This window comes from Pelodiscus sinensis, chromosome 15 (genome assembly GCF_052426305.1).
Source record: "Pelodiscus sinensis isolate ZL-2025 chromosome 15, ASM5242630v1, whole genome shotgun sequence".
Taxonomy (NCBI): domain Eukaryota; kingdom Metazoa; phylum Chordata; order Testudines; family Trionychidae; genus Pelodiscus; species Pelodiscus sinensis.
This window is the reverse complement of record NC_143066.1, coordinates 6,461,126-6,473,263: the sequence shown is the minus strand read 5'-3', so window position 1 is coordinate 6,473,263 and position 12,138 is coordinate 6,461,126. Positions and strand designations below refer to the sequence as shown.

Genomic DNA, 12,138 nt, shown 5'->3' with positions numbered 1-12,138 from the left:
AGTCATGCAAGCAATCCCCTTAGCCCAGCGGTTCCCAACCTTTCCCAGATGGGGGCCCATTTGGATAATTCAGGAAGACTTGGTGACCCAAGGCAATTCAAAAATGGGGGGAGGAGGGAGGGCAGAGCCACCCGGGAGACACTTGGCCACTCTTTTGAAATGGAATGGCGACCCATATTTCGGACCCGAACCATAGGTTGGGAAACCCTGCCTTACACACTCCAGTTCCCCTGTGCCCCACCAGTACCACTCCTTATACAGATGAGAGGATATGAAAACCAGTCTCACCAAATCCAAACAGGTTCTTCCGATCTCAAAGGACCAGCCACATTCCCAGGTCAATGTATATCTCAGATCTTCCCCAATCCTTTAGAATCTACAATCTAAGATTTCTTACACTACAGAGTTAAGAAAGAAAGAAAGAAAGAAAGAAAGAAAGAAAGAAAGAAAGAAAGAAAGAAAGAAAGAAAGAAAGAAAGAAAGAAAGAAAGAAAGAAAGAAAGAAAATTGTTAAAGGAATTAAATTACATCCACTAATTGCAAGTCCTTGATGCGTGCCTTTGAGCAGAGAGCCAGCTACCTACCCTCAATGCCTTAAACAGCCCCCTACAGGTAACAGTTTGCCAGGCCCTGGGGTATGTCTAGACTACATGGCTCTGTCGACGGAGCCATGTAAACTAGTTTACCCGACACAGTCAATGAAGCAGGGATTTAAATAATCCCCGCTGTGCCGACAATCAGCTGATCCGGCACAGCGCTGCAGTCTAGATGCAGATCGGTCGACAAAGACTTCCTTTGTTGACCGCTCCTGTAAACCTCGTTTCACGAGGCATAAGGGAGGTGTTGACAAAGGCTTCCCTTGTCAACCGATCCACGTCTAGACTGTGGCGCTGTGCCGGATCAGCTGATTGTTGGTGCAACGCGGCGGCCGTTTTTATTTTAATGAAGCAGGGATTATTTACTTCATTGACTGTGTCGGGTAAACTAGTTTACATAGCTTTGTCGACGGAGCCATGTAGTCTAGACATACCCCTGGAGAGACTGACCAGACCATGGGCTGTGTTTGTCCCGTGTGAGATTGCAAGTGAAAGTTGGTGCCAGAATCTTTGCTGTTCTTTTTTGCTCCGTGTGTGTGTGAATGTCTTGTTTTGTTCAAAGAAAACAGAATGGATTCCAAGCACACCACCACCCACAGCAGCTCCAGCTACAGTCTACCTCAGCTAATTGCTTCTCTCTCCTTCCCAAAAGGATAAGGACAGTTAATACCATCAGAGATTGCCTCTACAAAAACTCTCTATGGTTACGTCTAGACTGGCATGATTTTCCAGAATGCTTTTAATGGAAAAGTTTTCCATTAAAAGCATTTTCGGAAAAGAGCGTCTAGATTGACACGGACGCTTTTCCGCAAAAGCACTTTTTGCGGAAAAGCGTCCGTGGCCAATCTAGACGCGCTTTTGCGCAAAAAAGCCCTGATCGCCATTTTTGCGATTGGGGCTTTTTTGTGGAAAACAAATCTCAGCTGTCTACACTGGCCATTTTGCGCAAAAGTTTTGTGCAAAAGGGACTTTTGCCTGAACGGGAGCAGCATAGTATTTCCGCAAAAAGCACTGATTTCTTACAGTAGAAGTCAGTGCTTTTGCAGAAATTCAAGCGGCCAGTGTAGACAGCTGGCAAGTTTTTCAGGAAAAGCGACTGATTTTCCGGAAAAACTGGCCAGTCTAGACACAGCCTACAGGTAAAGGCAAAGGAACAAGCCTTACTGCATACTTCACATTTCAAATGCTTTCGTCATTTTTCTTTCTTTTCCTATGTCTTTAAAACGTGCTTTAGAAAATTTTGATGGTGGTTATTACAATGGAGGCTGCCAACAACAAGGTGTTATGAATCCTCACAGCACACTGAACTCCTGTAACCGTCAGTGAGAATTTCAGGAGAGACGGTGTGTCCTACTGGATAGAGCATTGTACTGCCTTGGACTCAGGGGACCTGGGCGCTACTCCCAGTTTTGCCTCTGGACTGCCAGGTGAGCTTGGAAAGTCCCTTCATCACCCCGGACCTCAGTTTCCCCATCTGTAAAATAGGGATAATACTGACTTCTTGTGTAACACAAGATTTGAGAGTTGCAGAGAAGAGCTCTGTAGAAGGGCAGGTGTTATTCTTTTATGTATTAACATCTTATCTGTTGTTGGGCCATACCCCAGCTTTATCCACACAGCCTGCCCAAGAAGAGAGCTGGGTGCATGCAGAGCCTGTAGGCAGGGCTGAACCCTTCAGTGGGCTGTGACCCTGGCAGGAGTGACAAAGTCAGTATATATTTCTGTTAGTCTCTAAAATGCCACAGGACTACTCCTTGTTTTTAAAGCCAGTACAGCTGTGACCATTCCCCTCTGCTGCCTCCAGATGGCACTGTCAGCCTGCTTTCTACGTATTCCTCTACCACCAAGGCTACGTCTAGACTGGCATGATTTTCCGGAAATGCTTTTAACGGAAAAGTTTTCCGTTAAAAGCATTTTCGGAACAGAGCATCTAGATTGGCACGGACGCTTTTCCACAAAAGCACTTTTTGCGGAAAAGCGTCCATGCCAATCTAGACACGCTTTTCTGCAAAAAAGCCCCGATCGCCATTTTCGCGATCAGGGCTTTTTTGAGGGAAACAAATCTGAGCTGTCTACACTGGCCCTTTTGCACAAAAGCTTTGCGCAAAAGGGACTTTTGCCCGAACGGGAGCAGCATAGTATTTCCGCAAGAACACTGACAGTCTTACATGAGATCGTCAGTGCTTTTGCGGAAATTCAAGCGGCCAGTGTAGACAGCTGGCAAGTTTTTCTGGAAAAGTGGCTGATTTTCTGGAAAAACTGGCCAGTCTAGACACAGTGCCAAGCTGGCTCCAGGTTCCAGCCCAACCCGCCAAAGCTAGGGACAGGCCTGCGGCACGGAGCTGGATCTGACCCCCAGGAGGTCAGTGCTCTCTGACACATGGCTTGGTTTCAGCCCATTATAGAAAGAGGGAGCACCCCTAATAATTGGATCTGGATCCTGCCCAGGTCTGGAACTCCAGACTTGCGGGGCTTTGCTGCCAGCTGTGATTTGAACTAGGCAAGGTGGGTCCAACAAGAAGGAAATTATATGAACGTCTAACTTCCCGGCAGCAAAATTCCAGCTCACATACTGGTAATAACCAGGCAATGGAGTATCTCCACATTACAAAGCTGGCCAGTTACAAAGCTTCTAGGAGCCCCAGTAATAAGTGACACAATCACATCACTTGCTTCTGGCCTTGGAATCTATGAAAGCGAAGGGCAGCTTATCCCACATCTGCCTACGTCAGGGCTCTTATGCCCTTTCTTCTGCTGTCAGAGACATGGGCCTGAGTCAATGGCTCTGGGTCTGCAGCCGTCTAGCAGTCCCTGTGTGCTGAAATCAAACACTGATCCAGGAAATGTTGCCGAGTCCTCCTTTATTCCATTACACTGAGCACTATTTCCATATAGAATGTATCTGTGTAACCACATGGGCAGTACCAAGAGACCAGTCTCCTTGCTTCCAGAGCCATGCATGACGCTTCAGGACTTGGAAGCGTTTGCATAAGATGTATTTATTTGTTCAAAGAGCAGACGGAAGAGCTTCTCCCAAGCGCTGGACACCTCGCTGCTGAATTCATTTCCCATGAGCTCTTTGCAAACACTCAGGATCACCTGAAACATGCTCTGGCGAAGGAACGGAGAGCGAGTGAGGCCCTAACCATATTAAGCTTAAAGTTGGTCAATTCTTCAGCTAGAAAGGAACCAGCTCTCAGCAGCGTGGTTACCCTGGAATGAGTGGCAGAATCATCTGACATCCCTTTGGAGTAGGACCCCAAATGGGGTGCCCGAGGTGTCTCCGCATCTAGAGCAGCCTCCTCTTACCTACCTGCTTGGGTCACAGCATTGCATTTGTGTGGCTTTTATACGAGTGCGCAGACGTTATCTCAGATGCTGAGGATTGTCCTGGGCTCCCTGCCTTAGAAAGTGGGTTCCTATGGGTAGGGCACTTGGAGCGAGGGTTAGGCTTCCTATGGTTAGTGCTCCCTGCCCTTGGGTTAGGGTTCTTATGGGTAGGGTACCTGGAGCTAGGATTAGAGTTCCTATGAGTAGAGTGCTCGGAGCAAAGGTTGGGGTTCCTATGGGTAGGGTTATCCACCCTAGGATTAGGGTTATTATGGGTAGGGCACCTGCGGGTAGGCTTGGGGTTCCTCTGGGCAAGGTTCCCTGCCCTAGGGTTAGGGTTGCCATGAGTAGGGTATTAGAAGCGAGGATACTTGAAGATACTACACTCCCTGACGCTTTACTAGCCCTCGACAGCTCCCTGTGAGATACTCAGGTGTGTACCATGCAATTACACAGGAGTGGGGAGGTAGCCACAGCCAGGAACAGGAGTGGAGGCATACATGAGCTGTTCTCTCTACTGGGACATTGGCCATTCTATGAAAACATCTGAAAAACCACTAGTGGAGGTGGAACCTCATTATGTCCTGCCCATATTTTTGCATCTGTTGCCTGTAACTGTCCTGATGGGCTGTTTGCTCCCCACTCAGCATCCTCATGGATGTTATCTAGGGCTGATCCCTGCAGGACTCACAAGGCGTCTCCCCCAAAGCTGCATCGTCTCAATGATTGTTCCCTCTCGTTTAGGCTTCTGGAGTCAGGGGTCAAGCCAAGCGTCAGTGTCTGCTTGTAAACCCATTTAAGTGCATTTTTTTCTGGCATTTTTTTCAGGAGAAATTAAATCAAATACTTTGTAAAGACTTGGTAATGAGAGGAGGGATGATGTGGGTATGGATCTGGCTGCAGATTCGGAGATCTGAGTCAGTTCCCAACTCTGCCACAGATTCCTGGTGTTATTTGGGGAAAGTCACTTACTCATCTCAGTACCCTATCTGTAACACAGGGATTGTCCCTTCTTTTTCTACCGTGTGTGTGTGTGGACTGTCAGCTCTTTGTGGTGAAGACTGTCCTGTACACAACACAGCACAATAAGGCTCTGATCTTGGTTGAGGCCTCTAGGGGTTATTGCAATAAACTGCGATCTCGTTTTCCACACATTTGATCACACAACCAATTGCACTTGCACGGCATGGGTGCTTTACTAACTCTAATGCTTATGGTCCATGCCTATACTAACCTCTTGCTTTCTGACAAGCGTGTCACAATGTGTGGCTGTGTCTAGACTGGCCAGTTTTTCTGGAAAATCAGCCGCTTTTCCGGAAAAACTTGCCAGCTGTCTACACTGTCCGCTTGAATTTCCACAAAAGCACTGACAATCTCATGTAAGATTGTCAATGTTCTTGCGGAAATACTATGTTGCTCCTGTTCGGGCAAAAGTTCTTTTGTGCAAAAGTGCCAGTGTAGACAGCTGAGATTTGTTTTCCGCAAAAAAGCCCCAATCGCGAAAATGGCGATCGGAGCTTTTTTGTGGAAAAGCGCGTCTAGATTGGCCCGGACGCTTTTCCGCAAAAAGCGCTTTTGCGGAAAAGCGTCCTTGCCAATCTAGACGCTCTGTTCCGAAAATGCTTTTAATGGAAAACTTTTCCATTAAAAGCATTTCCGGTAAATCATGGCAGTCTAGACACAGCCTGTGAGTATGAATAGCTAGGTCTCTGGGATATTGACCTTTCCCCTCTGTGACTGAACAAATAGCTGTAATCTCTAAATAAAGTATGTGCTCTTGATCGCTGCATACATCCATACCTGGAAATTCGCTGCTGGGACGTGGTGCGTATTCTTGTGCTTCTCTGCTACATGCTCCAGAATCCTGCAGGCCTGTTTCCAATTGTCGAGGTTTTCAATCACCTGGTTGAGAGCAACCATGACTCTCCGCCCATGGTAACGTATCTGCGGGTCCTCCTGCAGGTTGCCTTCAGTCGGGATGCTCTTGAAGTATGCTTTTGTCTCAGGATAATCTTTGAAGAGTCTGTATTGGGAAGAAGGAAGAGGGACTGAAAATCACAAATTAGAAAAGCAAGACTGCTGTGCTTTTACAGTGGCTTTAAGAGAGCGAATAGAATCTCCAGACTGCGAGATGATGGTAGGAGGAAGGCTTTAGGTTGGACTGACAAATTGACCTGAGTTAAGATGCTCTGTCTACATATTAACTAGATAGCTAATAAAGACCACTGTTAAATTACTAGCAATGAATTGTTATCATTAAGATGAGTGGATTACTTGCATATAAAACACCATATGGGGCCAAGATCGAAGGAAGTGATAAAAAGAACTAGAAAAAGTTCAAAACAAAACCTGACGTAATGGGTCTGGCCCACGAAAGCTCATCAAATAAACCATCTTGTTAGTCTTTAAAGTGCTACATTGTCCTGCATTTTGCTTCACTACCCCAGACTAACACGGCTACATTTCTATCACTATTCCTGACGTAATAGTTACTCAGCAGTGAAAAACAAGTTTGAATGAAATAAGATGGATCAATTAAGAGTTCCTACTTTTCTAAAAATGATACAAAATGCTGAAAAGGTTTAAACAAGAATTTATTTCTTTTTGAAGGCATGGGGATCTACTTATAAGACAGAAATTTGTCATCTCTTTAATATTTAGGAACTGAAGCGATTTCATTATCTAATTCATTTGAGCTTAATGTTAGAGGAAAAAGCTGTGTATGAGTTTGTCTTGGAAAAAATGAGACATATTGTTTACAAAACAAGAAATGAAACATTTTGAAAGATTTCAGTGTCATTCAAGAAATCAAATGGAGAAAGATTTTTTAATAATTTTCAGAAGATCTAAAGATACAAAATTAGACGTGTCATTTCCAAAATCAATCTGAGTCGATGACGAGAGATCAAATTGTTAAGGGTATACAAGATAATAGTATAAGAAAAAGACTGTGAGAAGAGTCAGACCTAAATCCGGAAAAAGGAGCCAGTGAAATACATGTCAAGAAAACCTCTCTTGCTATATGTGACTGTTCAGCAATATGTTCTCTCCCATTTAAAGATGATACATGTAGGGGAAGGAGCACGCAGGGTCATGTATTCACCCTACCCCAATTTCTACCAGGCCTTGCTGGCCTTGTTTGGTCACAAGGACCTGGTCTAAACTAGGACTTTACACCAAATTTAGCTGTCTATGGTCAATTTTCTAAGTGATATATCCATACTACCAAACCTGTTGCACTGCCCTTAGGGGTAGCTGAAGTCAATTCCTGTATGCCTGCTTTTCACCAGGAGTAACGCTATTCCTGACTTTGCCTGGACAAAGTGACACTAATGTAGATGCAGCGTTGCTGGAAATTCAACATTTTTGGCCTCTTGGAGGCCTCCTGCAGCTGTCTGCTCTGATGGCTTTAGCCAGCACTTCCGCCTTTACTGCTCTCCCATTGAGCTCAAAAAGCCCCGAGAAGCTCTTACCATTTAGGACAGTGGTTCCCAAACTTTTTGGCATCATGCCCCCCTTTTTGATTTTTGAAAAACCCTCATGCCCCCCTGCCATAATAGCAGCAAAACTTGAGCAAAAAAAAAAAAAAAAAAAAAAAAAGGAACTGAACAGGGCAGCAAAACTCGCCTTGCACTCCCCTGGAATTTCTTCATGCCCCCCCTGGGTACGCCTCCCAGTTTGGGAACCTATGATTTAGGAGGAATTCTTGAACAAACAGACAGACAGACAACTCTCTCACATATATTGTAGATTTTACACTAAGGTTTGAATTAAAATGACAGCAGGAACTTTAAACCCAGATAAGCAGGAAGCCCTTGAATGTCATGACTTACCTGATGACAATTATTTTGCCATTCTCTTCTGGATTCTCAAATAACTTTGACCAGATGTGGTGGATACTCTTCTTATCAGCATCAGTTAACAAAGCCATGATGCCTGAATGATGCTCCCTGGTGAGGTGACAAGGCAGCAAAGCTAGATTACAATTTGCAGACATAGCTTTTGAAGGAAGCCAAGTATTTTAGATGAGATTACCAAGAACAGACATAAATGGTCCATATGAAACCACTCCGTAGACAGGAGTACATACAGAGCTTACTTTCATTGTGTACTTCGGAGAGTCAGAGAGAGATGTGGGGTTCACCTCCATACAGAAAGTGCAGACAAAGAACCAAATAAAAAAGTATAAGAAAAGCCAAAAGAGCCATTCCAGCACAATGTATCAGAGATGTACAATAAAATACAATAATAATAATAACCTCTCAAATACTGTGTTTTTGAATAATTATAATTTGACCATAAAACCCATTGTTGATATCACTGTTATCTAATTGCAAAAAATCGTATGCCAAGTAGGACACGTGGCCAGAAAGAGTTACATATTCCTCACACAAAACAGGACTATGTAGCACTTTAAAGACTAACAAGATGGTTTATTAGGTGATGAGCTTTCGTGGGCCAGACCCACTTCCTCAGATCAAATAGTGGAAGAAAATTAGCACAACCATATATACCAACATATGTGTTCATTTTTTTGATTGTATCCTTTGGTATATATGGTTGTGCCAATTTTCTTCCACTATTTGATCTGAGGAAATGGGTCTGGCCCACGAAAGCTCATCACCTAATAAACCATCTTGTTAGTCTTTAAAGTGCTACATAGTCCTGTCTTTTGTTTCAGCTACACCAGACTAACACGGCTACATTTCTATCAATATTCCTCACACTAAACTGACCCAGAGTCAACCAGCAGAGACAAGTCAGAAACATATGTAAATGGGAATTAGGGTCCTTCAAGGCTAGTTAGGCTAGAACTTTGAAATGCAACCCTGTATTGTTAGAATTTAGAAGTGATACTAATTGTATGTGTTTTCTTATATCTTGTTAGATGTTAGCCATGTAAACAGACAGTTCCTGTCTATTACTATCGCTGTTGATTCAGAGATCAAAGGGAATATTAACATTTAAATGGATCTTGGGTGAAATAATTGCATTGCCTATATGGCTCTTTAAAGTTTGGGATAAATGGTTTAATGGGTACATTACTTTATGTGAATTTCCATGATGTTTTGGGGAACAGCAGGTTACATCAAAAGCCTATTGTTAATCCAAGACCGAATGGTCAAGAGGCTGCTTGAAATCTATATTAAACCCCTTGGGTCTGATCCTTTTTATCTTAGGTCTGCTTAAGGTTTCATGCAGAGAAAGACTAAGTCCTAAGGTTTGAGATTCCCATCATAAGATGGTACACCCTGAATGTGAGGCTTCTGGGGGTAGCCGAGTTAGTCTGTACGGGATAAACTTAAAAAACAACAAATGGTCTAGGAGCACTTTATAGACTAACAAAACATGTAGATGGGATCATGAGCTTTTGAAGAACTGGGCTATGCCCACGAAAGCTCATGATACCATCGACATGTTTTGTTGGTCCATAAAGTGCTACCAGACTATTTATTGTTTTTTAAGTTTATCCTGACTATGAGGTTCAGCATTGGTCTAGCTTCTGAACTAAATTCATAAAGAACTTTTTTGCAGCTACAAAGTTCTCCATCTCTACTATGAATCTGCTATTAGAACTGTATTCATGCCTCTACCAATATTCTCTCTTTTTTATTCTTTAATAAATGTTAGTTTAGTTAATAAGAATTGGCTATAAACATGTATTTGGAATAAGATCTGAAATAGTCATTGGCATGCGAGGTAATATGTCTGACCCTTTGGGACTAGTAGAACTTTATTTGACCTGGGTGTCTGGGTGGAAGCCTAAGACTGGGTTGCTTTAAAGGGACTGTGTGGTTGGCTTCTGGTATCCAGAAAAGTATCATTGAGGTTGTTTTGTGTTGGCTTGGTAAATCTAAGTATTGGAATAGCCATCAACTTTGGGGATTGGCTGTCCCATTCATTGCAGTTCACCCTAACTGAGTGACCTCATCTGGCTCCTTCCTGGTTACCAGATGCCCAATCAGAAGGATCCATCAAAAAATGGCCTCTTTATGGCTCAGTGCTGTAATGTGCTTGAACAGTGCAGGTGGTGAGCTCCAGTTCACACCATTCCCAGTGTTCTCAGGTGGGTCTTGGAAACACCCCCCCAGGTCAGGCTGGTCCTGTCTGTGCACTGCTCTTTAACGCACTGTGACACCGAGCATCTGGCCAATCTTAAATCCCCACTGCATCATGGGGAATCAGCCAAAATGGAGGAGGAAGCATCAGAACTCAGGGGAACATTTCCAAGTGCTGCTGCATCAGGAGGGGGTGGAAGGGACGCTGCCTGCTTCCCAGAAGATCATTCCCTCTGCATAGAAGGGGAGAGCTCCCAAATCCCACGCAGGATGTAACTGCCCACTTGCGCTTGGAGACGTGTTCTAACATGGGGAGGATTAACAGGCTTCTGAGACTCCCTCTGGTCCCCGGGCCAGGGAATTCTATCAAGAAAGTTGCGGTTTTACTGTGTCTGTGCATGCACTGAGCTCTGAGCCCCTCAAATCCTCCTGCAGGGCCAAATGCTCCCTGTCTCTCTTCACCCCAGGGGCAGAGCCACTGATCCATGGCTCACCCACTTAGCATCCAGGCCCACTGAGATCGGGGCCAGAGCTCCCTAAACCCACAGGCTGGGACTCCCAACCCCAGCTCGGAGTCTGTCAGCCCAGCTGCCTGGCTACGTAAGAACATCAGAACAGCCACACTGGGTCAGACCAAAGGTCCATGTAGCCCAGTATCATTTCTTCTGACCGTGGCCAGTGCTGGGTGTCCCAGAGGGAAAGGACAGAACAGGTGACCATCCAGTGAACCTGTGCATTGCTGCCCCAGTTTCCGGCCCCAGTGCTAGCTCTGCAGGGGGGGTGCCTTGCAGGGGCAGGTCTGGGCAGGGCTACCGCTGGGACAGGAACCTAGAGCAGCAGCACACAGCACAAGCAGGAGGGATATGTGGTCAGACTGACCCGCCCCCCTCCCCAGAGCAGCGGATCCCTTCTGTACTCCCCCTCCAGGTCCCTCCATCCCTTCCTCCCTTCCCCCCAGCCTGCCCATCTGAAAGCTGAGGCCCACCCCATTTCCTGCCCTAGCTATGCCTCTGCTTCACACATCTCCCTCCCAGTCCTGAGTAGCTGGGCTAGGCAGTGGGGAACCAGAGGGACAGAGGAGAAGGAATCCTCCCCTCCCAGCTGCAGTGACAGCTGCAGGCCCTGTGATAGTAATAGTCCTTGTGTGGCCCTTCTCCATGGCAACCAATGTCTGATGGGACAATAGACCCTGTCTGGCCCACCGCCAGTCCCTGCTGTGCAGTGGTGCCTGGGAGGCTCCACATAGGGCAGGCCCTCTGCAGGTGCAGAGGAGGGGGTAGGATTTGGCCGCAGTGTCGTTTTAGGGCATACACATGCCAGGTACCTCAGCGCTGGAGTCCTGTAGCCGGTGCAGCTGAAAGGGAACTGCAACACAAAGCGAGGCCACTAGTGAGCTTATTGAGAAGCCACTCAGATCAAATGAGTGGAGATTTAAACCCTTGTGCCTAGGAGCATGGGGTGGGGCGGTATCATCTGCACGTCCCTCCCTTCACCTCAGAACACGCCAGCAAGAGCAGGGGGCTGCCCTGCTGGCTCAGGGAGGCTGTGTGGCACCCAGCTGTGGTCACCTCAACACAGCCCCGGGGCCCACACTGAGAGTGGGGCCCACACTGACTGACTGGGGGGCTGCTGAGGCTGCTGAGATCCAGACTTGGGGTAGGGGGCTGCTTCTATGGAGTGGAGACCCCTTGCTCGGCCTAGCTACCCGGCTGCCATTCGAGAAGCTACTGGGGCTGAGCTCGACCCTCCCAACCAAGAAGCTCCATGATGTTAAACATCAGCCCCATAGAAAAGGGAACTGAAGACTTGGAGCCGGGGCAGGCTGCTCCCTCATACTCTGCCCTGTTTCCAGGGCCTCTCACCACACCTCCAACGGACAGGGCTCCCCAGCCTTGGGAGCTCCTGGCATGGAATTCTGGGGGTGACAGTTGGGGGAGGGATGGGACAAGGTGTGATGGGGTGGACTAAATCCCAGAGACCCCTTGCTGGAGGCCTCACTGTTCTGAAACACTCATCCCAGGAAAGGAGCAGTAGACAAGTCCTCCAAGCAGCAGAGGGTGACGAAAGGGAAAGCAACCTATCAGGGCCTTGGAGGGCCATATAAAAACGAGCAGCAGGGCCAGAGACAGTCAGTTTCTTTCTGGTGCCAGAGT

At 46.4% G+C, this 12,138-nt stretch overlaps 1 protein-coding gene across 4 annotated transcripts; it reads right to left on the bottom strand.

Annotated features, from left to right (window-relative positions):
- Positions 1-3,440: 3,440 nt before the first annotated feature.
- LOC102453596 (cytoglobin-1-like) lies at positions 3,441-11,900 on the bottom strand. Of its 4 annotated transcripts, none has more exons than XM_025185371.3 (5): positions 11,853-11,900; positions 11,310-11,350; positions 7,760-7,876; positions 5,727-5,949; positions 3,441-3,707 (listed from the first exon to the last, which is right to left on the bottom strand). In XM_025185371.3, the coding sequence occupies exons 1-5, from the start codon at positions 11,892-11,894 to the stop codon at positions 3,564-3,566; spliced, it is 567 nt and encodes a 188-aa protein (XP_025041156.3). In that variant the 5' UTR covers positions 11,895-11,900; the 3' UTR covers positions 3,441-3,563. The 4 variants fall into 4 exon arrangements, with proteins under 4 accessions (XP_025041156.3, XP_075755046.2, XP_006124665.3 ...); XM_075898931.2 differs by lacking the exon at positions 11,853-11,900 and adding an exon at positions 11,691-11,802; XM_006124603.4 differs by lacking the exon at positions 11,310-11,350 and having other exon boundaries at positions 11,853-11,883.
- Positions 11,901-12,138: the final 238 nt, after the last annotated feature.

Coding starts and splice junctions, on each gene's coding strand:
- LOC102453596 (XM_025185371.3), bottom strand. CDS start 11,894: ATGCCAGGAGCTCCCAAGGCTGGGGAGCCCTGTCCGTTGGAG. Junction 11,351..11,852: donor GGGAGCCCTGTCCGTTGGAG/GTGTGGTGAGAG, acceptor TTTGTGTTGCAG/TTCCCTTTCAGCTGCACCGG. Junction 3,708..5,726: donor TCCCAGCAGCGAATTTCCAG/GTATGGATGTAT, acceptor TTCCTTCGCCAG/AGCATGTTTCAGGTGATCCT.